The sequence below is a fragment of the Rhinopithecus roxellana genome, chromosome 14 (assembly GCF_007565055.1).
Source record: "Rhinopithecus roxellana isolate Shanxi Qingling chromosome 14, ASM756505v1, whole genome shotgun sequence".
Classification (NCBI taxonomy): domain Eukaryota; kingdom Metazoa; phylum Chordata; class Mammalia; order Primates; family Cercopithecidae; genus Rhinopithecus; species Rhinopithecus roxellana.
Window position 1 is genome coordinate 88,845,189 of NC_044562.1, and position 27,409 is coordinate 88,872,597.

The following is a 27,409-nucleotide window of genomic DNA, read 5'->3' on the forward strand; positions in this document are numbered from 1 at the left end:
GATCTATACATAACTATATACACCTACTTTCAATTATCTCCAAGATACCTTTCATTTCACATTACATGTGTTTGGAAACAGACACCTGGATATATAAAGATCCAAATGATAGGGATACATGTCTCAGGACCCCTTTCTGAGTAAAATAAGATTAATGAGATCAGGGAGGATCTCTATGCTATATATTAAAATATCTAGGATTCAAGAATTAACCTGCCTTTTGTACAATGAAACGAGATTTTCTTAAAAAGGGACTTTTTGTCATTTACCCAAGATACCACTGTATAAAAAACATTCCATGTCTTTATTCACATATCCCATTAAATCAGGCAGGTAAGTTACAGACCCAACGCACTATTAACATCCCATGGTAACCAAAGACATACACGAGAGCTCTTCATTCCTTTCATTGGCCCATTTGATCCTTTATCTAGACTGTGAAATCATTCATGGGGAATGTAAAGCCAGGACCGGCAACTACAGACACATCTTGGCCAATGTTGCCTTTAATTTTTAAATATTTTTTTGTTTTGGTAGAGATGGGGTCTTGCTATGTTGCCCAGGCTGGTCTTGAACTCCTGGCCTCAAGTGATCCTACAGTCTCAGCCTCCCAAAGTTCTGGGATTATAGGGATGAGCCATTGTACTCAGTCCCAGTGTTACCTTTAGCAAGAAAGATCTTGTTCCCACGCATTCATAACTTACTAGCTAGAAAAACAAACACAAAGACTAAAAAAAATAAAAATAAAAAAGTCAATATGCTATTTTACTCAATAAAAATAAGAAACCCTAGAATATACTAGTTTTGGGGGTTAATTTCCCTGCAACATGTCACTTTATGGGGAAAAGGAAAGCTAGAAATAAGCCAATGGTTTCAGTTTACAAAAAAGAAGAAAGGAAAACAGAGTAGGAAAGCAGATCAAACGAAAAGGGGATAAACAGTAGGTAAACAGTAGGAAATAAAAATAAGGCCAAGCAAGGTGGCTCAGGCCTATAATCCCAGCACTTCGGGAGGCTGAGGCAGGCAGATCACTTGAGGTCAGGGGTTCAAGACCAGCCTGGCCAACATGGTGAAATGCTGTCTCTACCAAAAATACAAAAATTAGCTGGGCGTGGTGGTGGGCGCCTGTAATCTCAGCTACCTGGGAGGCTGAGGCAGGAGAATTACTTGAATCCAGGAGGCGGAGGTTGCAATGGGCCAAGACTGCGTCACTGCACTCCAGCCTGGGCAACAGAGCAAGACTCGGTCTCAAAAAATAAATAAATTAATTAAATTAGAAGCAGAGAAGTGAAGCAGGGGAAAACAGAACACTGTTGGTTGTCTGTCGGGTCTCTCACGGTCTGCCATGAGCCTATCTCAGGCTCTTGCATTGTTACTTCCCACTTATAGTTAGAAATTCAACTACTCTATTTCTGTTCTGATTCACCTCGAGGGTTCTATGGCTGCAGTCAGGAAACTTCACAGTAAAATGTACTTTCCAATATTCCTACATGAGGGTGTTAATTCAACAAATGTTTATAAAGTATGTACTATGAGGCTACAGCAGTGAATGAGATAGCCTAAAATCCCTACCCTTCTGAATCTTACATTACAGTAAGGAGGACAGACAACAGACAAAATAATTAATTATATAGTGTGTTCGATGGTGATAGGCCCTATGGAGACAATAAGGAAAGAAAAGATAAGGAATGAAGGGGGATTGAAAGGAGTTTGCAATTTTAAATAAGGTAGTTAGAGATGCTTACTAATAATTAGGCATACATACAAATAAAAACAAAAAAGACTTCTCATGTGTTACTGAATGTGGGCCTTAGGATCCAATTCCTGTTCACCTTACTACAGGAGAGAAGTACTGGAGTCTTAGAACCACTGTGATTCTCTGGAAGGTTGTCACCTTCTGTAGGGTCCTGTCGGCCACTGTAATATAACCCAGGCTGGAAATCTTCTGTATCCACTAAAAACAGGGAATAATCCTGGCCTGCGGCTACGCTCCAGACTCCATTTTCACTGCTTATCTGCAACGACAGAAAGATAGTGTCTGTCCAAGATAAAGGCACCAGAGAGAACTTTAGATCCACAGAAACTGAAACGTTAGGTTGCTTAAATAAGCATGGTGCAAAGTCAGTCATATCTGAGAGCAAACTCACCCAGCAATTTGCCCAATCAAATGCAGAGCAGCAGGTGCAGGAGTAAGACGGAATCCCTTGTTCAGTTTTTAAATTTAGAACTGTTTTTATAAAAATCTGAAATTTTGGAATTTAAAAAGGAAAAACCACACATCTAATTTTTTATTGTTACTTTTGGAAGTCTGCACAGACTATATTATAATGAAGAGACCCAGAAACTTCCAGAACCCTACTCTAGAAGTGACAATTAGGACATACCTTTGTCTTTCCACATTTGGCTGTGTGCACAAAAATCGAGGTAAAAGAAAATCTAATAAGGCTAAATTCTATTCTGGCCAACTACACTCTTGGGAGAAAATTCAGTTTTCCCACTTGGAACTCTACTGGTCCTATGTGACTTTACTGTGCCTACTCCCAGGATGTTAAAACAGGCAGCGCCCCTGACAAGCCCATCTACAGGGATACCTTAGACCAGTGGTTCTGAGTGGTCTTTGCAGCAGCAGCAGCAGCCATCACCTGGGAACATGTTAGAAACACAAATTCCCAGGCCCCAGAGCTACTGGGGGAAGGGGAATGGGGAATAGAGTTCAGCACTCTGTTTTTGTTTTTTTGAAACAGAGTCTCGCTCTTTCGCCCAGGCTGGAGTACAGTGGCGTGATCTCAGCTCACTGCAAGTTCTGCCTCCTGGGTTCACGTCATTCTCCTGCCTCAGCCTCCCGAGTAGCTGGGAATACAGGCGCCCACCACCACGCCCGGCTAATTTTTGTATTTTTAGTAGAAACAGGGGTTCACCGTGTTAGCCAGGATGGTCTCGATCTCCTGACCTCCTGATCTGCCTGCCTCGGCCTCCCAAGGTGCAGGGATTACAGGCGTGAGCCACCGCGGCCAGCCCAGCACTCTGTTTTAACAGGCACTCCACAGGTGATTCTGATGTATGCAAAAGTTTGAGAACCACTGCCTTTAAATCAATAATTTTCAAACCTTGGGATTCCACATAGTGACTCAGTAGCCACCATGCAAAGGCAGGTGCCAGGGCTCCAGGCCCCCACTCCATCCTTAACCAAAGTAGTTCCTCATTTGTGGGCTTTATGTATGGGATTCCGCATAAGATTTCATTTGGAGAAAGTGCGTTACTGCAAAAACTACTGCCCCTAACCTCTGGACCCAGCTTCAGCTCCTAGACTGACAGATAAAACAAACACACACACACACACACACACACAAACACACAAAAATATACTCTCTAATCTGTTAGATCCTTTGTGTTTAGATAGTTTCAGCACTGACTCCTGGACTGACGAACAAATAACCCTTAATCTATTAGATCCTTAGCATCTAGCTAGGCTCCTAATCACAGGTGATTTTGTGTGCGTGTGCGTGTGTGTGTCTACTACTAATTTTATAGCAGTCTTCTTCTGGTATGACATTATGCTGTCAAATTCAGGCTATCCAAATAATGGACTTCCCATTCATTTTGCAAAGGATGCATTACAATTTTTGCAGGAGGAGTCTTCTTCTTAGCCTCAAAACTAATTCAAATCTCACTCTGTCTTCACTTTTAATTCTCACAGATTAATCAGGATGACTTCAAAAGTTTTTCTCAGAGTTCCTCAAATAAAGAAACCAAGCTCATAATGGTGTTGAAGAGGTATGAAACTAAAATCTTGTAACAAACTATTCTCTTGTCTGACTCTAAAATGTTAAAAAGGAGTTTGATTTTCAGATCTCCATGCTACATTACAAAGCTTTCCTTAGTATGAATAAGCACACACTTTAATCAAATAAACAAAAAACAAGGAACAACGATTTGCAATATTTTTCTGATAATGTATCAGAAACTGAATAGCTTACTACTAAGATGTTTTATACTGAAAACATTTCAGATTGGAGCTAGAAGTAATAATTGTTCCCTAATGTTTTATTAAGCCTTTTCATCCCAGTAAAATTAAGTTCACCAAAAGGAAAGCCAGCATGTAAAAGTCTTAAATGGTGACAGATGCACAGTGCACACTGCATATATGAATTATTGGAATATTTTTTAACTGTCACTTACATTCAAAGAATATTCCTGAAATTGACGTAATTGCCCTTCTTTAATCTCCATTACTCCAGAGGGAGCATGTCTTGGGATAGGGGAGATATCAGGATCCAGCTACATATCTATGACCTCCATATTCCATTCTGTCACATGGCGGGCATCTCTACCAAAAAGCCCTAAAACTCTTGTTTAAGGAACCAATACAACTGATGAGAATTTGGTATTTCCTCAGGGCGATGAGGCAGAAAACAAGGTGGAGAAACACATTACAGAACTGCATCAAAGAGACTAGAAGCTACCAGTCTCTCAATAGCATTACATAAACTAAAACCAATCCATCTAACAGTTAAAAAAAAATCACCTCTACTTTTAGCTTTACTACAGAAAGTGAAAAGGCTTACAAAAAAAGGTTTTACTACTCTGCATGTTATTTTAAAATGCCCACACAAAATTACACCACCAAATAACGTTATGTAAAAGTCAAACAATGGAGAATTCAGAATAGACATTATCTGGTAACACTGAGAAAACAGCAGAGTCCTAGAAACATGTTTTAAAAGAAAGTACTTTTTCATTTTTTTACTTGAAAAACAAAGGAACTATGAATATTTAATGAACAGTTGAAGCTAAGAAATATAAACACATAAAAAACGGACATTTAGCTTGAAAACACGTGGCTTCCTGTTTTTAAAAATTTTCTTAAGTAAACCAAAACAAATTTAGGTTGTACATATGAAATTCCCCTGATTTTTTAAAGTAAGAAATAGAGAAATATAAGGTGTTACATTTAAGAATTGTGGAATAAGCTGCTCTCAAGTTCACAAAAGTACCTTTGCAAGACGAGGAACTGTTGTTGGAAAATCGGAATGCCCAAGTTGACCAAAGGTATTGCTACCCCATGAGTAAACCTATCAAAAAAACACAGAAAAGTAGCTAAGAGTTGTGAATCTGATTTTGCACATCAACTCTGAACCTTTATAATAATTAACATATATATACAAATACCAACAATTATACATAAATTACTTATGTTAGTCTTTCACTCTTTAACAGATATTAAGGAAATTCATTTTTAAACAAGACCAGAGATAATGGGCAAATAGAGTCTTGCTACATAAGAAGACACAGAGTCCAAAAATTAGCCAGGTGTGGTGGTGCACGCCTGTAATCCCAGCTACTTGGGAGGCTGAGGCAGGAGAATCGCTTGAACCCGGCAGGCAGAAGTTGCAGTGAGCCAAGATTGTGCCATTGCACTCCAGCCTGGGCAACATGAGCAAAACTCCGTCTCAAAACAAAAAAAAAGAAGACACAGAGTTGAAGAGTCAACAATAACTAACACTTTTCAGTGCTCACTAACTGCCAGCCAGCCATTGTTCTTACCACTTTCTGTATGTTAATCGATGATTCATTCTCACAACAATCCTAGCAAAAATAAATAAATAAATAATAAGGAAACCCAGAGAGGTTAATTAATTTACGCGTGGTCACAAATTCGTATGTAAGAGGCAGGATTTAATCCCAGGAATTATCGTATACTGCCTCTTTTAGAGACAGCAATAAAAACATTAAGTGATATAGAGGAAAAGTAATCATGATTTCCTACCCTGTAGATAAAAGTACTATGGAATGAACAGAAAACCTTTCATACACGAAGAGTTACTATAAGAGAAACACAAGTCCCTGCACGTCACTACAGACACAAGAAACAAGATTACAATGACTACGTTTAGTTAAAATGCTTGTTTATTCTGATTATGAAAGTAATTCATGGTCATTGTACAAGACTGTGACAGTACAAAAATAAAAATAGAAATAAAGTGAAAATCACTGATCAACCACTTGGTGGCACCTACTCTTTTGTACATCAATAAGTATAAATCTGCAACATCATTTTTAATAACTATCTAGAACTCTACTGTGCACATACTTTAACAAATCACCTACTGAATTAAGTTCTTTCCAATTCCTTTTTTTTTTTTTTGGAAACAGAGTCTCACTCTTGTCACCCAGGCTGGAGTGCAATGGCGTGATCTCAGCTCACTGCAACCTCCATCTCCCAGATTCAAGCAATTCTCCTACCTCAGTCTTCCAAGTAGCTAGGATTACAAGCGCCTGTCATCATGCCCAGCTAACTTTTGTATTTTTAGTAGAGATGGGGGGGGGGGTCTCACTATGTTGGCCAGGCTGGTCTTGAACTCCTCACCTCAGGTGATCTGCCCACTTCAACCTCCCAAAGTGCTGGGATTACAGGTGTAAACCACCACACCCAGCCTCCAATTCTTTAATATTAAAAAGGATAGGAAAAATCCTTGAATACATATATTCATGTATCTATTTGCTTAGGATAAATTCCAAGGCAAAGACTATGCCATTCTGATTTTTGATACATACTGACAAACTGTCTTCCAGCAAGGTCCAATTTACATTCCTGCCTGCGCTGCATGCACACTTTCTCCCACATCCTAATCAATGCTCAGCATTAAAGGCAATCCTTAGGTTTGCATATGTTAATCTCATAGGTGAGAAAAACACTGTACTATTGTTTTTTACTTTAAACGTATTTGCTAAATGATCATCTCTTCATTTATTGCTGGCCATTTCTACTTCTTTCATGACTAAAATATAAATATCCTTTCGACAATTTTTATCCTTTGACAATTGTTCCTTTATATGTAAGTATAGCAACACTTTATCACATATGTTGCAGATATTTTTACCCAGTTTGTTACGTATTTTCATTTTGTTTACACTGTTTTCATTGCTGTTCGGGACTGTTTCCAAAAAAAAAAAAAAAAAAAAAAAAAAAAGGAATTGGAAAGAACTTAATTATCATGTTGACAAATATATCTTACTTTCTAATTTCCAGTTTTGATGTTATATCTTTTTCTATGCCTAAAGGAGTCAACTTAATTTGTTCACACACACACACACACACACACACACACACGCTCACGGTTCTAGTTTTTTTTTTTTTTTTTGAGACGGAGTCTCGCTCTGTCGCCCAGGCTGGAGTGCAGTGGCCGGATCTCAGCTCACTGCAAGCTCCGCCTCCCGGGTTTTACGCCATTCTCCTGCCTCAGCCTCCCGAGTAGCTGGGACTACAGGCGCCCGCCACCTCGCCCGGCTAATATTTTGTATTTTTTAAGTGGAGACGGGGTTTCACTGTGTTAGCCAGGATGGTCTCGACCTCCTGACCTTGTGATCCGCCCGCCTCGACCTCCCAAAGTGCTGGGATTACAGGCTTGAGCCACCGCGCCCGGCCGGTTCTAGTTTTTAATGACATCATTAATATACCCAGAATTGAAATATGTATAGCCATCTTAGTTTTCTCCTACAGATATGAAGTCAGTAAACATTTACTACATTTACTGGATACTCAAGTCTTGTTTTCCCAACTGAATTGAAACCCCCACTTTTATATCTTAAATTCTCATACATACTTGAGATTATTTCTAGCCCATAGGCATATTTCTGTTGCATTGATCTGTTTAATTTTATAATATATAAGGATAAATCTCTCTTCCTTTTTACCTGGCTCATCTATGTTTATTCTTCTAAAGTAATTTTGGGATTATTTTATCAAATTGTAAATATTATACTGGAATATTTTGGGGACTGTACTGAATTTTCACTGTGCTGATTAAGGATTCAAGAGAAAAATGACATTTTTACAACTGATGCATCTCATCCAAAAATAAAATCTTTCCCTTTACTACTGCTTTTATGACTCTTCAAGAGTTCTAAAGTTTGCATCATATGGGTTATATGCATTTTCTACTGATTCCTACTTCCTTAATACTTTTGGTGTAGTTGTGAGCAGAATTTCCTCGAGTATGTTTTGTTTTATTGTATGTATACAATAAAGCCAGTAATTTTTATTTTGTAACTGGCCTCCTTCCTCTCTCAAGTTTTTTGAATGAATCATGTTAAAAACAGTAAATTCTCCTTTTCCTTTCCTAATATTGACATTTATACGGGTTATGTTAGTTTTTTGGCTAGCCTAGTATGTGAAATTTGCAATCAAATCAAATATTAAAAGGTTTAGAATTATTTATTGGCTTCTTAAAAAGATAAAGGAATTGGTGAAGAACCATTATCGAAATATGAATCTATTTAATAATAACATTGCAGATGAGCAGTCTGAGTTTTAAAAAAAAGAATAACTTAAAACAACTTATTTTGTGTTTATGTATATGGGTATGGTTTTTAGTAATGCTAGAGGTCACTTTCAGGTCCCACAGTTTTAAAGAAACATGCCTTTGTTTTCTTAGTGTTTTACTATATGCTTTCTTTGTCAAGTAACAAATAAAAATTCACCAATACCCTGGAAAATCTGGGGTTCTCTTTTTAGATGAGAACACATTATAGAAAGCTCCTAAATCAGGGAGACAAGTGTTTAAATCCAAGCTCTACTGTTACGTATGTGTGACTTGAGACAAGTTACATAATTTCTCTTACTCCACTTCCCTCATCTGTAAAGTGGAAATAATACCATGCAAAATATTGGAAACCTAAATTGAGATACGGTATCACTGTCTGACATATAGCAGATACTCAACAAATGAGGGTCCAATAACGTTATGTTGGCCTTCCATAAAAATAAGGTAAGTATTTAATAGTTTGCCTCCTACCTGGGATTTTGCAGTAAGTGCAAGAGAATGGTAACCACCTGCCTCCAGATGGATTACTTCTTTGCCATCCAGGCATTTTACGCACAATGGTTGAAGCCTTAAGGAGAAACACATAGGCACACAAAGTCAAAGTATTCCCAGCAAGAATCATAGCCTTTCTCAAATTGTAAACTACATTCATGTAAAAATAAATTTTTTTGGCCGGGTGCAGTGGCTCAAACCTGTAATCCCAGCACTTTGGGAGGCCGAGACGGGCGGATCACGAGGTCAGGAGATCGAGACCATCCTGGCTAACACGGTGAAACCCCGTCTCTACTAAAAAATACAAAACACTAGCCAGGCGAGGTGGCGGGCGCCTGTAGTCCCAGCTACTCGGGAGGCTGAGGCAGGAGAATGGCGTGAACCCGGGAGGCGGAGCTTGCAGTGAGCTGAGATCCGGCCACTGCACTCCAGCCTGGGGGACAGAGCGAGACTCCGTCTCAAAAAACAAACAAACAAACAAATAAATAAATAAATAAATAAATAAATAAATAAATAAATAATTTTTTTTTTTTTTGAGATGGAGTCTCGCTCTGTCCCCAGGCTGGAGCGCAGTGACATGATCTCTGCTCACTCCAAGCTCCGCCTCCTGGGTTCAGGCCATTCTCCTGCCTCAGTCGCCCAGGTGCCCGCCACCATGCCCAGCTAATTTTCTTTTTGTATTTTTAGTAGAGACGGGGTTTCACCAGGCCCAGCCGAAAATAAATATTTCTAAAGAAAACATTAAAATAAACATAAGGGATATATGTTCAATCTACTCCTAAGTATCATAAATAATTTTTGGAAGGTTTTAATCTTTATCTATCAATCACTAATTAATCCCCATAATTTAGAATCTGTTAAGAATCATAAAACTACAAATGATTCTTTATAGCAGAAAGTATACTTAGGATACAATAAAAAATAACCTTAGAAAGAAGGTAATTTTTAAATTAATTCCAGTTGCCTTCACTCTACTATGAATAGAGGCATTTATATTAACTCACTACTTTAGATAATCATTCCAATTACCCACTTAAAAACTTCTCAATATCTAATTTGTTAATATCATAAGTTTCTAATAAACAAAATGCCAGTTTTACTCTAACATACATGAATAGACATAGTCTGATGTTTCAATTATAGTTATTTTGGCAGTGCCAGAGAGACGTCTTTCAGGTTAAAAAACAAACAAAAACCTGTTGGCTCTTTTCTTTTCCTATGTGACAGGTGGTGACCTTTTTATCAATTAAAAATCTGAGCCATTCCTGTCTTCCAGTGAAATATAATCTTATCCCAACATCCCTTTCTGTACTCCAAGATGAACACACATCGAAGAAGATGTGGAAAAGTGCAGCATGGATACTTAAGTCTTTCACTGCTTTTTTTTTTTTTTTTGAGATAAGAATTCCGTTCTTTTACCCAGGCTGGAGTGAAGTGGTGCAATCTCAGCTCACTGCAACCTCTGCTCTTCCCAGATTCAAGCGATTCTCCTGCCTCAGCCTCCTGAGTAGCTGGGATTATAGGCACCCGCCACCACACCCAGCTAATTTTTGTATTTTTAGTAGAGACAGGGTTTCGTCATGTTGGCCAGCCTGGTCTCGAGCTCCTGACCTCAGGTGATACACCTGCCGCAGTCTTCCAAAGCACTAAGCACTAGGATTAAAGGTGTGAGCCACCGCGCCCGCCAAGTCCTTTACTGTTAAGAACAAATTCAAGACTAAAGTGACAACTTTTTATCAGAGCTAATGGTGCATAATAATCTGAAGCTAGAAGAGCCCAGATTTCCTCTATGAGGAAAGTGAGATTTAGAGACCTTCCCAGGAGAGAGGTTATTTGTTTAAGCCAACTCCTATCAGTAAAAGGTGGTAGCGCTTACCTAGGCAGAACATCGCCGTGCCCCAGCTGCCCTTCCTTCCCTTTCCCCCAGGTCCACACTTCTGTTCTCAGAGAAGGCAGGAGCGCATCTGCCTCTCCACTGTATGTGGGGGTCAGAACCACTGTCCTCGTTTTCACCCGTGCAGCCTTTCTTAAGAGCCTGGGGGAAACTGAAAACCAACCAGATATGGGGTGAAGGAGTGGGAGTCCAGAGGGTAAGAAAACATATCATTTGGACGAACTTAACATTTTCAAAAACATACACCACTCACGGTATTTTTGAAGCATATTCTAGAGGTTCTCTGTAGAAAAGGGGACCTATTAGTCAAATGAAATTGGTAAATACTCACTGCTACAATCTATCCTCCCACTACCTCCTCTGCAGAGATTCACACACACATTAGCACACACACTGAAGGTGGTGACAAATCCTGTAAATAAAATCCCTGTTTAAATATGTTTAACCCAGCTGGACTTCCAAACATTTAGCCACAGAATCCTTTTCTAACATCTAGTGGCATCCTATAGAACTTGTATTCTAAAGAATATGCTGAACAAATACTACACTAAGGCTGACAAATATTTTTCCCATTTGAAAACAAAAATTAAAGAGCCAGGCAAAGTGGCTGCAGTCCTAGCTACTGGGGAGGCTGAGCTGGGAGGATTCCTTGAGCACAGGAGTTTGAGGTTATAGTGTGTTATGACTGCACCTGTGAATACACACTGTACTCCAGCCTGGGCAACACAGCGAGACACTATCTTTTTTTTTTTTTTTTGAGACAGTTTCACTCTTGTCATCCAGGCTGGATTGCAGTGGCAAGATCGCTCACTGGAATCTCTGCTTCCTGGGTTCAAGCGATTCTCTTGCCTCAGCCTCCTGAGTAGCTGGGATTACAGGCACGCACCACCACACCCAGCTAATTTTTGTAGTTTTAGTAGAGACAGGGTTTCGCCATATTGGCTAGGCTGTTCTCAAACTCCTGACCTCAAGTGATCCTCCTGCCTTGGCCTCCCAAAGTGCTGGGATTACAGGTGTGAGCCACTGTGCCCGGCCCCCATCTCTTAAAACACAAAAAGCCTTTCTAAGTCAAGGTCTAAGTTCAAATATATTACAAATAATTGTAATAAAGAATTCATTTTAGCTATAAAATGTAAACATTTCTAAGGCGGGAAAAAGATCATGAAAGGGAAATACTAAAAAGGTTTTGTATTTGTCTATTTCAAATTATTTTATAGAGATGTTAAAAAATGTTTTAAAAGAACACGGCCATCTTTTATCGTGTTCAAAATTACATCAAACACACATAACACTATGTGAATAGTGTTTGATGCCCGGATAAGTTTTGAAGAAAATCATCAAATGTCACTCAGCAGAGGCTTAGTCATTAAGTCATTAACTTCTGGGCCTCAAGAAAAGTGATCATCACTGCCTAATATCAACATCTTTTCTGGTGAATGTATCATTTCTATGCATACAGAGACTCAAATAAACCTACTTGAGGATTCCTCAAGGATGCACTCCAGATAATTCTTAGAGAGGGGAAAAGAGGACATGTAAAATTTTTCTAAAGATACTTTAGGTTACTAAGTAAAAATTAACCTTAGGATGTAAGTCTATTAGTGGGAATCATGATGTAATGACATGAAAAAAATATTCCACATTTGTAGTTCAAAGAGATTGCAAATATATTTATATACTTAAAATGGTAAAGAACACTTAAGAATAAGAAAAATTTGGTGCAAGATTCTCCTTCAGACTTAATAGAGATCATAGGCCTTCTTATACATCATATATACATAATATATATATTCAAATTAATCAGGACTTAAGTTTTATTTGTGCAGAGGAAAATCTGGTGGTAATTAGAATTAGGAGGCAGAATAAGAGTGGCACAAAGTGTTCAGTAAGTAGAGCAAGGGGAGAAACAGGTGCAGAGTAAAAAAAGGTAAGTTTTATTACAGTCTAGATTTCCTAATTTTTGAGCTTTGCACAAAATCATGTAAACCAGGAGCTGGTCAATTATAGCCCATGGGCCAAACAGGGCCTACCATCTGTTTTTGTAAATAAAGTTTTTTGGGATATAGCTTCACTCATTCATTACATATTGACTCTGGTTGCTTTTACATAACCACAGCGTAGCTGAGTAGTTGTCACAGAGACAGGATGGCCTACAAACCTTAAAATATTTCTCTTTGACTCTTTACAGAAAAAGTCTGCCAACTCCTAGTCTCATCAAATGCTTCTCAAACTTTAGTGTGCATACTAATCACCTGGGGGATCTTGCTCTAATGCATGTTTTGATTCAGTAAGTTCAGAGTGGAACCTGAGCGTCTGCATTTCTAACAAGTTCCCAGGTGCTGCTGATGCTGCCGGTCTGCAGGCCACTCTCGAGAAGCTCAAGTCCAGATGGCTAAGACTGCTGAACTGACTGAGAAAAGGAGAAGAGCCAACTGTGTAATACTCTAAAAAGTTTATTGCCTACAGTCTCAGGAAATGAAATTTTCTCTTCTTGAAGCTTAAGAGTTCTCTCCTCTTTCAAGTCAAGTACAGTAATTCCTCACTTATCCAATGGTCACATCTGCAACCTCATCAGTGTGGAGTATAGGTCCCAATTAGGAAATAAGAAGGGTATTGTAACACTCCAGAACAATAAAATCAGATTCATAATAAGGTTCATAAGCAGGAGCAAACATCAAGAAAAAGTTACGTTCTAACTTTTTAGTGATATCTAAAGCAGATAAACATGCAATTTTCTTTTAAAACCACCATTAAATAAACTTTGACATTTGAATATGTCAGCTTCATAATTAGGAAAGTTTTTTTCAGTAATACAGCATGTGACGTTAGGAGCATCCTGGATTCCCCAAAAGTCAATTCATAAAACCTGGTTATTTCCTTACCTTGTGACAACAATCCAGGGAGGGAGAGTCTTCGACTGCCTCCCTCTGTTTCTTCTTCTCTGATATCCACAAGACTTGAACTTTTCTTTCCTTGCATTGATTCCTGTTTAACCTGTTCTTCCCTGCTATCTTTCAAACCTTCTGGGCCAACGGCACTACTGCCTGCCTGAGCTCCAGTTTCACAAGGGGTTGTATTATAAAAGTTCATAACTTTCTTCAGTGACAAGGCACCAGCTTCATAAGTAGCAGCCACTCTCACACCAACAGCAGATGCACAAGAGACCACCAGGCTGTTTAGGGCTGAGGTGCTTGTGGTAGGTGGGCTGTGGAGATTAGGAATTGCTTCTTCTATAAGAGGCTAAAATATATACACATAAAAAATTATATAAAAAATAATCCCTTATACAATAAGCAATTAATAAAAAGAAAGTTTAATATCCATCGCTGTTTGCTTTAAGAATCTAAAATGACAGAAGTTCTCTTCACCTTCAACTAAAGGTATTCTCTTCTCGATCATGGAGTTAACAACACATTAAAAGGAAATGAGTACTCAAAATACAGTTCCTTTTCCAAAGTACTTCCTTTTGTCTGGATGTTGTATTTTTCTAAGGTATTTAAAAATAAGCCTCAGCTGCTTTTATAAAATTAAACATAGTAAAAAGGTAGAGGGAAGAAAAAGCATGGAAAACACTGCCTTTAATACCATGTGTACTGTGACAGCCCTGGATGGAAGGCTGAAAAAACGGAAATTTCATTATTGATCACTTTCAGGAAAAGTTATACAGACTACTACCTAGAAGTGGCAGGAAAAAAATTAGATTTTATGGGAAAAAAAGCTTTCCCTGAAATGCTTTAGAAATCGAAATTTAGATATGCATCTAGAGATGGAAAAATAAGTTATACCTATAACCTATCATCTCCCAAATTATGCTAAGCTCGAGTGCCTTTACTGGCTCAGCAATGAGTTATTTTCTATGACCCAGGGGCTAGACAAGCTGCAGGATTAGCTTTGCTCTTGCTACCACAGATGGCAAATGTGGTAGGTTAATAATTAAACATTTGGAACCAATGTTCTTAGTGTGATTCTAGAAGTGTACTAGAAAGTCAGACTAAAGTTTTCTGATATCTTAATGAAAAATCGGTAGAAATTTACTCTAAGCTGTCAAACATCAATGTTCCCTAAAAAGGAAGGTCATTAAATGTACCTACCAAACGTATAAAAAAGCTTTCATCTCATCAGCATAGATCATATTGAAAAATATGCTTCTTATTGTACCCAAAGATCTCAAAGGGAATATACACATTCCTTCATTTGTCCTAAATTAAAATACAAATATTGTGTGTGTGTGTGTGTATGTGTGTGTGTGTGTGTGTATTTTAACACTGGTTTCTGACTTCTTAAAGGAAATAATTCCTGGTACCTAGCAAAGTGCCTGACATGTAAGTACTCACCACATTTTGTTGAATTAAATGCTAAATTCAAAAGAGCTATTTACATATAAATGAGTAGTCTGTAAATAGTCCATAAAATAAACAAATATACTTAATAAAACAAAAAATAAATACAAAGTCTATTACTTCTTTGGTGATACAGCTCCCACGATAGCTTGTTCAAAAGAACTAGTGTCACTATCTCCACTTTTTGTTCACAAAGACTCCTTACAGAAGCAGTGATGGTATTTAGAGGTAACTATTTTAGGGGGTTCTTGACCACTAGGTAGAGCAAAGTCACAAAACTCTACCTTATATAAACCTTGAACTACTGTTCTAACTGGCTCCTTCTACTTAATTACATTTTAAAATATAGTAAGTAAATAAGCCCTCCCCTACAAAAAACACAATTAGCAATTTTGATGAAATATATAATTTTAGGAATTCCAGTCAACCAATAATACTTTGGTTTATTTCCCAAGTGAGAGAGTCTCAGTTATATCTCACCAGAAGAGAAAAAACTTGCTGTAGAACACATAAATTCCTCGTTAATTAGCTGTATGATTGAGATGTTATTTACAGAGAATAAATTAAATGTAATAGAAATACACATTTATTTAATTTAAATAAATTAAATTTAATTCAACAGAAACACACACATTGTTACTAGCATAAGTAACAAAAACTTCCAATGTTTAACAAAGTAAGTTAAAGGTAATAAGCATGTACAGTCTAAGAATTTTCTACATGCATTATTAAATTACTACTTTTGCTTTGTTCAGACTTTATAATACCTTTCTTCAAACAGCTTATCCTTGATTTTTAAAAAACTCAAATACCCACAAGTTTCAGTAAATGGATTGTGAAATAAAGACTATTTCTAAAAATACCTTCATGTTCGCATTCTGACACAGTAAACAATAAGAATTGAGAAGCAAGAGGCTATGTGGTTTCAAAAACCTAAAAAGAAACACCGCAGGGCATATCTTTTATGATTATGATCCTTTGTTTTCCTAGAGTTTTGGTAAAGCAAAATCAAAAGGCCACACTAAGAGTGAAACACAGAAATAATCCTTTTTTTTTTTTTTTGAGATGGAGTCTTGCTCTGTTGCCCAGGCTGGAGTGCAGTGGCGCAATCTTGGCTCACTGCAACGTCTGCCTCCCAGGTTCATGCCATTCTCCTGCCTCAGTCTCCTGAGTAGCTGGGACTACAGGTGTCTGCCACCCTGCCTGGCTAATTTTTTGTATTTTTAGTAGAGACGGGGTTTCACCGTGTTAGCCAGGATGGTCTCGATCTCCTGACCTCGCGATCTGCCCGCCTTGGTCTCCCAAAGTGCTGGGATCACAGGCCAGAAATAATCCTTTTAAAACAATTTATTTTAAGCGGGAACTCAAGCTTTACCATGTGCTACTGATAAATAGCTTTTGTTCACTCTACCATAAATCTTCAAAATGAAAATAGTTTTAATAAGATACATAAAATAGGCTGGGCATGATGGTTCTGCCTGTAACCTCAACACTTTGGGAGGTTGAGGTGGGAGGATTGCTTGAGCTCAGGAGTTTGAGATGAGCCTGGGCAACAAAGGTCAACCTCCTCTCTACTTAAAAATAAAATAAAATCAGCAGGTGTGGTGGCACGTGTGTAGTCCCAGCTACTTGGAAGGCTGAACTGGGAGGATCGCTTGAGCCTGGGAGATCAAGGCTGCAGTGAGCCACGATCGCACTACTGCACTCCAACCTGGGTGACAGAGCAAGACCCCATCTCAAAAACAAACAAACAAAAAGAGAAAATATTAGCCAGCTCTTCAAATAAAGCCTAGTAAGGACAACAGCTATAACTGAAAAAAACTGAAACATGTAATTGCCTGTAAGTTTTAAATCTGCCTACAACTGAAGGATCTGCCACAAAGCAACCTTCCCTGTTAAAGAAGGAAAGAACTTTTCTCTACAGAATTCTGAACAGTGTTACAAACACAAGTAAGAAGAATGTTTGTGAATGTATAGTTATATTAAACTATTCAGGGCCCACCAACATTCAGTACCTTAGCCATAGAAAAAAAGTACTAGCAAGAAAAACAAAATGAAATGTTCCTACTTACAAAACAAGCCCAACATGACACCTTTCAATATCATAAAGGCCTAGAACTTAAACATAAAGAGTCATTTTGGATTAATCCAGGTTCTTTCCTTTATCTAGGCTTGCCTGATAAAACAAAATTATAGTCAAACTCAAAAAATAAAAAATGCTACCAAGCCTCACTCATTTTAAAGTTTCTAAAGAAAAGCTCACACAGTTCAACTCTAGAAACACTTTTATTTTATAAAATTTAGCAGGTACCTGAGATGGCACTGGCTTTTCACCATGCTCTGAGTCCTCTCTTACTGAATGATCTGACAGTTTCCGCAGGTATTCACTGACTGCTTGGGTGTCAGGGTATGATGGCATGTCTCTGGCAGAAGAAATTTCAGTTGTTCCCATGACGTTTTGTTGAGAGGATATGGCATCGCTGCTTGTGGTCTGAGCACTGACTACATTCAGTTCAGTAGCAACAGACTGATCACTGGCTACAAGAGTGTTCTCAAATACTTCTTCCTGCCTGTCAAGGGTTTCAGTGGAGGGGCTGAGAGCAGTGCTGGCATGGTTTTCTGCCTGAGATTCTGTCAGTGTCACTCCTAATGGGCAACAATGACTGTCTGATATAATCACATGGTCTTCTTTGTCAGTCATAGTAATCAAGAGCTGGCTGCACTGGTTGCATCGTTCTGGGACTGGCTTCAGATCTTGGGAAGGGAGGCACTGTACAAGGGCTAAGCTGTGGAAAGCACCACAGGCAACCTGAAGCACCACTCGCCCAGCAAGATGTTCTACCTTTTGTGGCTTTGTCACTGGGAAGGCAGTGGTAATGAGACCCAACTGACAACCGGTACCCCATGCCCAAATCTCTCTGCTTATTGACAATGCCAGAGTGTGTTCCTCGCCACATGCCAACTGCAAAATCCTGACTGCTAACAAAGGGCTGGTCTCAGAATCAGCAATGCTGACAGGGTTCGGTTCCGGCACATACTGCTGGTTGGCTACTGCACACTGGCCAGCAGAATTCTCTCCCCACATGTATGCGACACCATTGTCTGTCACTGCTCCACTATGGAAGCTTCCTGTTGCCACAGTAACAACATAATGCCCAACCAGGGCTTTTTCTAGAATGGGGCTACTTGGACAAATCTCTGCTGGTCCACTTTTCCAGGGAAGGGTCCCAAAGCTGTAGACCTCACCATCTGAAGTTTAAAAAAAAGGAAAAAGAAAAAAAAAGGGTTAGTGAATTAACTAAAAATTTTAACAGCAATCTTTTAGTGCCCTCTAGATTTAACCAAATTGGACTTTCTTTTTAAATTTTCCAAAGCAGTTGTAGAAATCTGGTTTAAGCACACAGTATTTCACATTAATTCATCTTTTAAAAAATGGCTCATTTTAATATTCTGCACTATGGTGAGAATTTCTACAAATTGTAGGAGGCTACTCCTTTCCTTCAGCCTCATCCTACAAACTCCTCACATCAATCCACTACTAATGGCCACCATCACAGGCTATTACAGAAGCAGATTCCAAGTGTTCAAAGGCAAAATAAATAACCATGTTAAGATAAAATAAGCAAAAAATAAGACAAAACAGACACCTTCACTAATATCTACAAGTCATTACTAGTAAACAAGTTGGAAGAGCAGAAAATTATGCAATGGCTTAAAAATATTAGAGATTCATTTTGGCCAAAACTAAGAAATTAATTTTATGCCTCTAGGCTGTACAGAAAGCACCAGTTCTTAACAAGACATGGTTGTCTTCACATTGTATGGCACGTTATGTACAGTTTTGAGATGTTACATAAATATACAGGTTGAGTATCACTTATCCAAAACGCTTGGGAGCAGAGGGGTTTTGGATTTCAGGTCCAGGTTTTGGAATATTTGCCTTATACTTACTGACTGAGCATCCCAAATCTGAAATGTTCCAATGAGCATTTCCTTTGAGCATCATCACATCAGCACTCAGAAAGTTCTGGATTTTGGATCATTTTAGATGTCAGATTTTTAAATGTGGGATGCTCATCCTGGACTTTATGTTCTAGATACTAGCTAGTCTTTCTGAGGTGAGATTTGTTTAAAAAGCAAACCAGCTTCTTCTCCAAAAAAACATCAAATGGCAGATGATGCCAGTGCAGCAGGAGGGCCTGGAGGCCTCAGGGAACCTGGGATGGGGAACCACAGCGACTTCCTTGGAGGCTTGGACAGTGGCATCTGGGGCCAGGGTCAGGGCCACAGAGCTCAAGGAGGCAAGGCCGAGGATAAGGAGTGGACACCCATCACTAAGCTGCACTGCCTGGTCAAGGACATGAAGATCAAGTCCCTGGTGGAAATCTATCTCTTCTCCCTGCCCATCAAGGAGTCTGAGATCATTGACTTCTTCCTGGGGACCTCTCTCAAGGATGAGGTTTTGAAGATTATGCCGGTGCAGAAGCAGACATGCACCGGCCAATATACCAGGTTCCAGGTGTTTGTTGCCAGTGGGGACTACAATGGCCACTTGCTCCAAGGAGGTGGCCACTGCCATCCAAGGGACTATCATCCTGGCCAAGCTCTCCATTGTCCCTGTGCACAGAGGCTACTGGGGGAACAAGATCAGCAAGCACCATGTGGTCCCTTACAAGATGACAGGCTGCTGTGGTTCTGTGCTGGTGCGCCTCATCCCTGCACCCAGAGGCACTGGCATCCTCTTAGCCCTGGTGCCCAAGAAGCTGCTGCTGATGGCCAGTATCAATGACTGCTACTCCATAGCCAGGGGCTGCACTGCCACCCTGGCTAACTTCACCAAGCCCACCTATGATGCCATCTCCAAGACCTACAGCTAACTGGCCCCCAACCTCTGGAAGGAGACTGTATTCACCAAGACTCCCTCTCAGGAATTCACTGGCCACCTTGTCAAGACCCACACCAGAGTCTCTGGGCAGAGGACCCAGGCTCCAGCTGTGGCTACAACACAGGGTTTTTATACAAGAAAAATAAAGTGAATTAAGCCTAAAAAAATGTTAAAAATAAAAAGCAAATTATCACAACAGAACAAAGCAAAAAAGCAAGCGAACCTGTCAGCAGAATAACCGGCTAGCTTTAGAATTAATGAAGACACCAGTGAGTTGGGTATATAAATAACTTATGTATATCCAGGTATGCTACCAAGTCTTAATTTTACTGTAGTATTGTGGGAATTTGGGAGCAGGTGCACATAATCTACGCTGGCTAAAAATTCAGTGAAACAAAGACTTGGCTATGGGTTTTGAAAAATACTGAACCAACCCCACTATCCTTTCTTTTCCATATGACCAGAGACCTATGACTTTTTTTAATTAATGAAGAAATAAGCATTATTTTTTTTCTCATAAGGCAGCAACTGAGTTGATGATGAAAACATGCAAACTTTATCTTTGACCTATTATACATGGTCATGTATACATTCAAGTTAACTCATCACATCTATATAAGTAAGGACTCAATAGTGGCTAGAGGGAAGATATGTGCATTTATTAGGAAATGTAGAGTCTGGATCAAGATGAGAAAATAAGCTCACTGGTTAAGTTCTTTTAAACTTTGTTTCCTAATACAACAATATACTTGAAAAAGCTCACCAAGTCTTTCAATTAACATTATTCCACTAGAAAGAGCAATACTGCAAACAAATGGATATTCAGATTCCCCTCCTTAAAAAAACAAAAAACAAAAACTGGAGCATATAAAAAACAGTGAAACAGGCCGGGCGCGGTGGCTTATGCCTGTAATCCCAGCACTTTGGGAGGCCGAGGCAGGCGAATCACAAGGTCAGGAGTTTGAGACCAGCCTGGTCAATATGGTGAAACCCCATCTCTACTAAAAATACAAAAAAAAATTAGCCGGGCGTGCTGGTGCTCGCCTGTAGCCTCAGCTGCTCAGGAGGCTGAGGCAGAAGAATCGCTTAAACCTGGGAGGCAGAGGTTGCAGTGAGCCGAGATTGTGCCACTGCACTCCAGCCAGGTCAACAGAGCAAGACTCCGTCTCAAAAAAAAAAAAGTGAATCAATGAAGTATCTTCATTGAATTATGAGCTAATGGTCATATTTAACAGAGATGAAGAACCTTGAAAATTTCTAGCACTCAACCATTTCCTCAGCTGAAAAAGACAGCACTGGAGATCTGTATGCAATTTCAAATACACACTTGTATTAGATTTTTTTTTTGGTAACTGTGACACTTAATACCAGGACACTGCTTAAACATAAACAATGATAGGCTATGTAAATATTTTTGAAAAGTTTTCCTTCAGTTGTCCTAGCCTTGAAGGTATGATTCTAAAGATACCATGTTTATAGTTGAATTAACTGTTTTTTTTTTTTTTTTTTTTTTTTTTTTGAGACAGGATCTTACTTTGTCACCTAGGCTAGAGTGCAGTGGCATAATCACAGTTTATTGCATGCAGCTTTGGTCTCCCAGACTCAAGCTATCCTCCTGCCTCAGACTCTGAAGTAGCTGGAACTACAGGTGTGTGCCTCCATGCCTGGCTTATTTTTTAAATATTTCCTGTAGAGACACAGTCTCCCTATGTTGCCCAGGCTGATCTTGAACCCCTGGGCTCAAGGGATCCTTCTGCCTTGGCCTCCCAAAGTGCCGGGATTACAGGCGTGGGCAATTGTGCCCAGCCGGTTTCACTATCTTAATGAAAATATTCCAAATATCTTATTGAAAACAATAGAATTCCACTTATATTTGCTTGAGAACTACATATTTTAAATTTCACAGGACAGGTATTGAATCTAGTTCACATTATTAAAGTAAGATTGTTTTTAAAGTCCTGAATCATATAATAACATTATAATAAAACTGATATAAGACAAACTAAAAAGAAATCCATGTTTATCCCATACAACCACCAGGACCAGACTTAATCCTTGTTTCCTAGAATTTGTCTTCCTTGAGTTCCTAGAAAGAAAATACCAAATCATTATTTAATATCTCAATAAATGCTTGCAGAGCAGAAATGTATAAATTAGTGAAGTAGATGGCAATCGGTGCCCAAATCAAATCTGCCAAGATTGAGTTGATAAAGCGCCATTAAGATTAAAGGTACCTCTATAAATTATAGCATGTTTCTGTAATAGACTCATAGATTTTATAATATGTCTTGTGAATTGCTATTTATGCCTGAAAAAAAAAAAATTATACTGCGAAAGTTCAGCCAAGTGGCTTTAAAAGCCGGCTTTGAAAACAGACTGAGTTCCAGTCCTGACTCTGACACTTCAATAGCTGTGTGTGCTTGGGAAAATGTAATCTCCCTGACTTTCAGTTTCCTTATCTGTGAATAATAATAGAAGCTACCTCACAAGGTAGTAGTGCAGATTCAGTGAGATAACACATGGAAAGGGCTTAGTATAGTATCTGGCACACAACTGCTTAACAAACATTAGCTATTATTAGCATTATTATTCTGATAGACTTAATGAACAAAAGTTATAGCAAAAGAGTCTCTGAATAGGTGACCTTTTAAAAGCTAATTTTTCATTTATTTATTACTATAAAATTTTAAAACTATAGTTGTTCCTTTTATTCTAGTTAATGGTATATTTTAAATTTAAGAACTAATCTGATTTCTGATAAGGGAGCAAGAATATATCTTGAAAACAGAAACAGTTCATTAAGAAACCCTAGGCCAGGCGCAGTGGTTCATCCCTGTAATTCCAGAACTTTGGGAGGTCGAGGCAGGTGGATCACCTGAGGTCAGGAGTTCAAGACCAGCCTGGCCAACATGGTGAAACCCCATCACTACTAAAAATACAAAAAAAAAATTAGCCGGGCGTGCTGGAGGGCACCTGCAGTCCCAGCTACTTGGGAGGCTGAGGCAGGAGAATGGCGTGAACCTGGGAGGCAGAGCTTGCAGTGAGCCAAGATTGTGCCACTGCACTCCAGCCTGGGTGACAGAACGAGACTCTGTCTCAAAAAAAAAAAAAAAAAAAAAAAAAATTAGCTAGGCGTGCTGGTGGGCCCGTGTAACCCCAGCTACTTGGGAGGCTGAGGCAGGAGAATTGCTTGAACCTGGGAGGCAGAGGTTGCGGTGAGCTGAGATTGCGCCATTGTACTCCAGCTTGGGCAATAAGAGCAAAACTCCATCTCAAAAAAACAAAAAAAAGAAAAGAACCCCTAGTACCCAATTATTCCCATACCTGACTTTCCACATTCAGGCATTTGTTAGCATTGCAGTTCGTATTTGTTAAGCCATTCTCTTCATTACCTTCAGTCAGAAGAACTCCATGTTTTACTCCGAGGGCTGCCTGCAAAACGGTCTTTCCTCCCCAGCCTGGCAATCTCTCTGGTGTTATGGGAAAGGATCCTGCCTGCCAGATATGGACCAGGCCTCTTTCTTTGGATCCTTCTGCCTCTGTTGAGCTACAAACATCAAGAAACGTAGCTTAATTGTTTCTACAATTCAGAACGGTATCCTTTGTTCTTAATACTTTTCATGATTGTACCTTTTACTAGCACATGGATGACTGGGTCAGACAGCTGAATTAGCACCTATTTTATGCTTTGGTTATGCTCACAGGAGCCAAAGTAAAACAACTATTTATGTAAAAGACTAAAGGATGTGGGACATGGTGGCTTACACCTGTAATCCCAGCACTTTGGGAGGCCGAGGCAGGTAGATCACAAGGTCAGGAGCTCAAGACCAGCCTGGCTACTATGGTGAAACCCCATCTCTACTAAAAATAAAATTTAAAAAAATTAGCCAGGCATGGTGGCATGTGCCTGTAGTCCCAGCTACTCGGGAGGCTGAGGCAGGAGAAGCGCTTGAACCCAGGAGGCAAAGGCTGCAGTGAGCCAAGATAGTGCCACTGCACTCCAGCCTGGATGACAGAGCGAGACTCCGTCTCAAAAAAAAAAAAAAAAAAAAAGACTGAAGGACACTCTAAATCCACAAATTACTTTTCTCCATCTAAGAGGCAAACAAAACTTGGGCTATTTTTAGAAGTTTTAGCATTTGGTAGCATAAAATTCCAAGATTCTAACTTCTCAATATATTCACTCCTTGTTTAGATATTAAAGCTACAACATACCCAAGTTGAAGTCTTATCATAAAATTTTATAGTAAGTAAAAAGTACTTGATGAGAACAATACGAGATACAGGAATTCATTTCACTGTATGTTGAGTTTAAGTGTAGAATTGCTATTTAAACTTTTAGGAATCAAGTTTGTAACAGATATCAGTAAAATCCTTCATGCTTTGTTCAAGTTCTAGCTAAAGAATTCTACACATCTGATGATTTTGGTTTAAAGAATACAAAACACACAGCTGCACAGAAATGACCATATCCTAATTGCCCTCTTCTAAGAAAAGGGCGTGTTAAGATATGTGCCACCATTGGTAATACATTTTTTCAGTTTCTTTTTGCTAGAACACTGATGCCAAAATTTTAATGAGGCACAGAAACTCTTTTGAATAGCTAGGAATTTCTCTACGTTTGCTATATAATATTCCCTTAAATTATAACTGGACATAACCATGGTTCTATAGGAGGAGCACTACACATTTAACCTTCCTTTTAGATATCTTCCATAACTAGTTCTTTAAGGATGGAAGATGATTAAGATTAGCAAGGCTACTTCTAAAAACCTGAAATTATTTGTGAGGGAAAAATGGCTACAAGCACTTTAGAATGATGAAATGAAGACATTTAGTGCTTCTTACAAAGCTTACAACTAAGTAGCCTTTTTAAAAATTTGTTTTATCTCTACCAATCAACTAACTACAAATGTCACTATTCCCACTTAACAACCATCAACAAGAAAATTAAAACGAAGAGAAGCTACACATATGTGAAGCTGTTTGCTATGTTTTCCTAGGAGGATAAGGGAAAAGGAAGAAATGGTTTTACCTTCTCTTCTTTGAGTCCATCGGTCAGTGGGAACACTCCATCACCAAATCATTCCTTCTTTACAGAAAGTCTATCAAGACCTAAACAGTACAATACAAGTAAGGAAAAGAGCAGTAAAAGAATATTTTGCCCCTTCAGACATTAAAAAAACAAACAAACAAACAAACAAAAAACAGCCCTCTAACAAGTGCACATTCACTAGGAAATAAATATGCTGTAAAACTATTTGAACTATTTCCTATCTCGCCTGCCAAAGTCAAACATAGGCTGAGCCTGCCCACTAAGCTTATAAAAATGCCCGTTGACTGTCAAATGTAATGTCAAAGGAAAAGACTACCCACAATTAAGCTGTACTCTTCCAGGCAACAGATTTTGTTTTTTATTATAAAGAAAAAAGTTCAATCTGAAAATCAATGTTAAATACAAAAAGCACACACACATTAAGGTTACTTTTTAAATGCTCTATCTGGAAAGCATGAAGACTTAAATACCAATTAACTCAGATTTTCTAAAATCTCTTCAGTAATGTATCTGATTCAAGTAGTTTTAATTTATACTTTTCAGTAGTGCACAAAAAATTATGTCATTAAAATAGGAAGTTTTCCACTTATTGGAAGAAGGAACATTTTCCCCAAATCACCTTCAATTCAGACCAACATGCCTCACAACTCAAAACGGTTGAAAGAAAGAAGTCTGAACTTTAAATCAGCTGTTTTAAAATCCACCTTTAATAGAAAATAGCTACATGAAAATTATGGTTACAAATATCATAACCCATGAGTTTAGAAACTCAATATTTAATAAAATAAGAGATAGAAAAATAAACAGAAATGCTGAGTGCATTTCAACTCAGAAATCTACATTTGTAAGGGTACCAAAACACATGAAAACAAAAGCAGTTAGGTCTTATTTGTGTAAACCATAAAAATATTGGGGCCAAATTTGTGGTTTTTCTGCAAAAGGATATGGAATGGTCACTGTGTTCTGGAAACAGCCCATACTGGCAGGAGCGATCTACGGTCCATCTGTTACCTCCAGGTTGCCTGTGAATTCTTACCATTTCCCATCTGTACATCTGAAGAAAATTACTTTCTACCTAATGCTTATTTTAGAAAGATTATGAATCATTCAAAGTTGGAAGATGGATACTATGTTAACAAGAGATATATCTGAATAAATTTAATAAATGCTATTCATTTAATAAATACAATTAAGTGCTACTATGCTTTGTCCATGATAGTAATTAGCCTTTTGTAAAATGCACAGTTCATGGTGTACAGAGAAATTCTGCCACCAGATCTAATCTGTGCTTATCTATCACAGATCATGGAGTTACTATGCCCTTGATTAAATTTCAACAATATGTAGCAGAAGCCAGAAAATTATTCTATGAGGATGTGGAAGCACACAAGCACACCTTACTTCACACAACTGACACACTATATGTAAACGGAATTTTGTCCTACTGACTAACAATCAAAAATGTTGAGAATTTTTTGATAAAATGAATCAAGTCAACCTTTATTCTCTCTTAGTGCCAGATTTTTTAGTACAGTTTTCTTAAAGTTGGTTATACCTTACTCAATATTATTTATCACCACCACTCATTTTTTTTAACCTAAATGGAATTAAAACTCTACAAACTATTTTTACAACTTTCTTTTCTTACTTACATACAGGGCAGGCCAAATAACGGTCTTCAAAGGTGTCCAGGTCCTAATGCCCAGAACTTGTGACTATGTTAGCTTGCGTGATACTAATCAACTCTCCTTAAGATAGAAAGATTATCCTGGTTATCCAGGTGGACCCAATGTAACCATAAACATCCTTAAAACTGCAAGAGGGAGGCAGGAGGAGAATCAAAGAGACATGATGATGGAGGCAGGGTTAGAGGTGATGCTACACTGCTGACTGGACATGGGAGAAGGCAGCCATGAGCCAAGGAATGCGGTGACAGGTAGCAACAGGAAAAGGATTCTTTCCTAGAGTGTCCAGAAAAAAGCAGCCATGCAGAGACCTTGACTTTAGGCTACAAGACCTGTGTCAGACTTTCAGCCTACAGAACTTGAAGGTAATATATGTGTGTTATTTTAAGCCACTAAGTTCGTAACAATTTGTTGCAGCTGCAGTAGAAAACTAACATACTATTTCATAGACATCTTTTTATATCAGTATTTACAGATCTCTCTCTTTTTTTTTTTTTTTAATGAGACAGAATTTTGCTCTTGTCGCCCAGGCTGGAGTGCAATGGCGCAATCTCAGCTCACTGCAAACTCCACCTCCCAGGTTCAAGCAATTCTCCTGCCGCAGCCTCCTGAGTAGCTGGGATTACAGGCGCCTGCCATTACACCCGGCTAATTTTTATATTTTTAGTAGAGACAGAATTTCACCATGTTGGCCAGGCTGGTCTCAAACTCCTGACCTCAGGTGATCCACCTG

General features: G+C 38.7%; 1 protein-coding gene across 3 annotated transcripts in view; it reads right to left on the reverse strand.

Annotated features, from left to right (window-relative positions):
- The window catches only part of ALS2 (alsin Rho guanine nucleotide exchange factor ALS2), an 82,631-nt gene that overhangs the window by 45,647 nt on the left and 9,575 nt on the right, over window positions 1-27,409 (reverse strand). For all 3 annotated transcript variants that reach the window (XM_030916803.1, XM_030916801.1, XM_030916802.1), the window contains 8 exons: window positions 24,971-25,050; window positions 23,328-23,482; window positions 17,362-18,299; window positions 13,593-13,950; window positions 10,693-10,861; window positions 8,796-8,892; window positions 4,995-5,072; window positions 1,833-2,015 (listed from right to left, as the gene is read on the reverse strand). In XM_030916803.1, coding sequence (XP_030772663.1) covers window positions 1,833-2,015; window positions 4,995-5,072; window positions 8,796-8,892; window positions 10,693-10,861; window positions 13,593-13,950; window positions 17,362-18,299; window positions 23,328-23,482; window positions 24,971-24,990 — 1,998 coding nt within the window. In that variant the 5' untranslated portion in view covers window positions 24,991-25,050. The remainder of the gene's footprint in view (window positions 1-1,832; window positions 2,016-4,994; window positions 5,073-8,795; window positions 8,893-10,692; window positions 10,862-13,592; window positions 13,951-17,361; window positions 18,300-23,327; window positions 23,483-24,970; window positions 25,051-27,409) is intronic.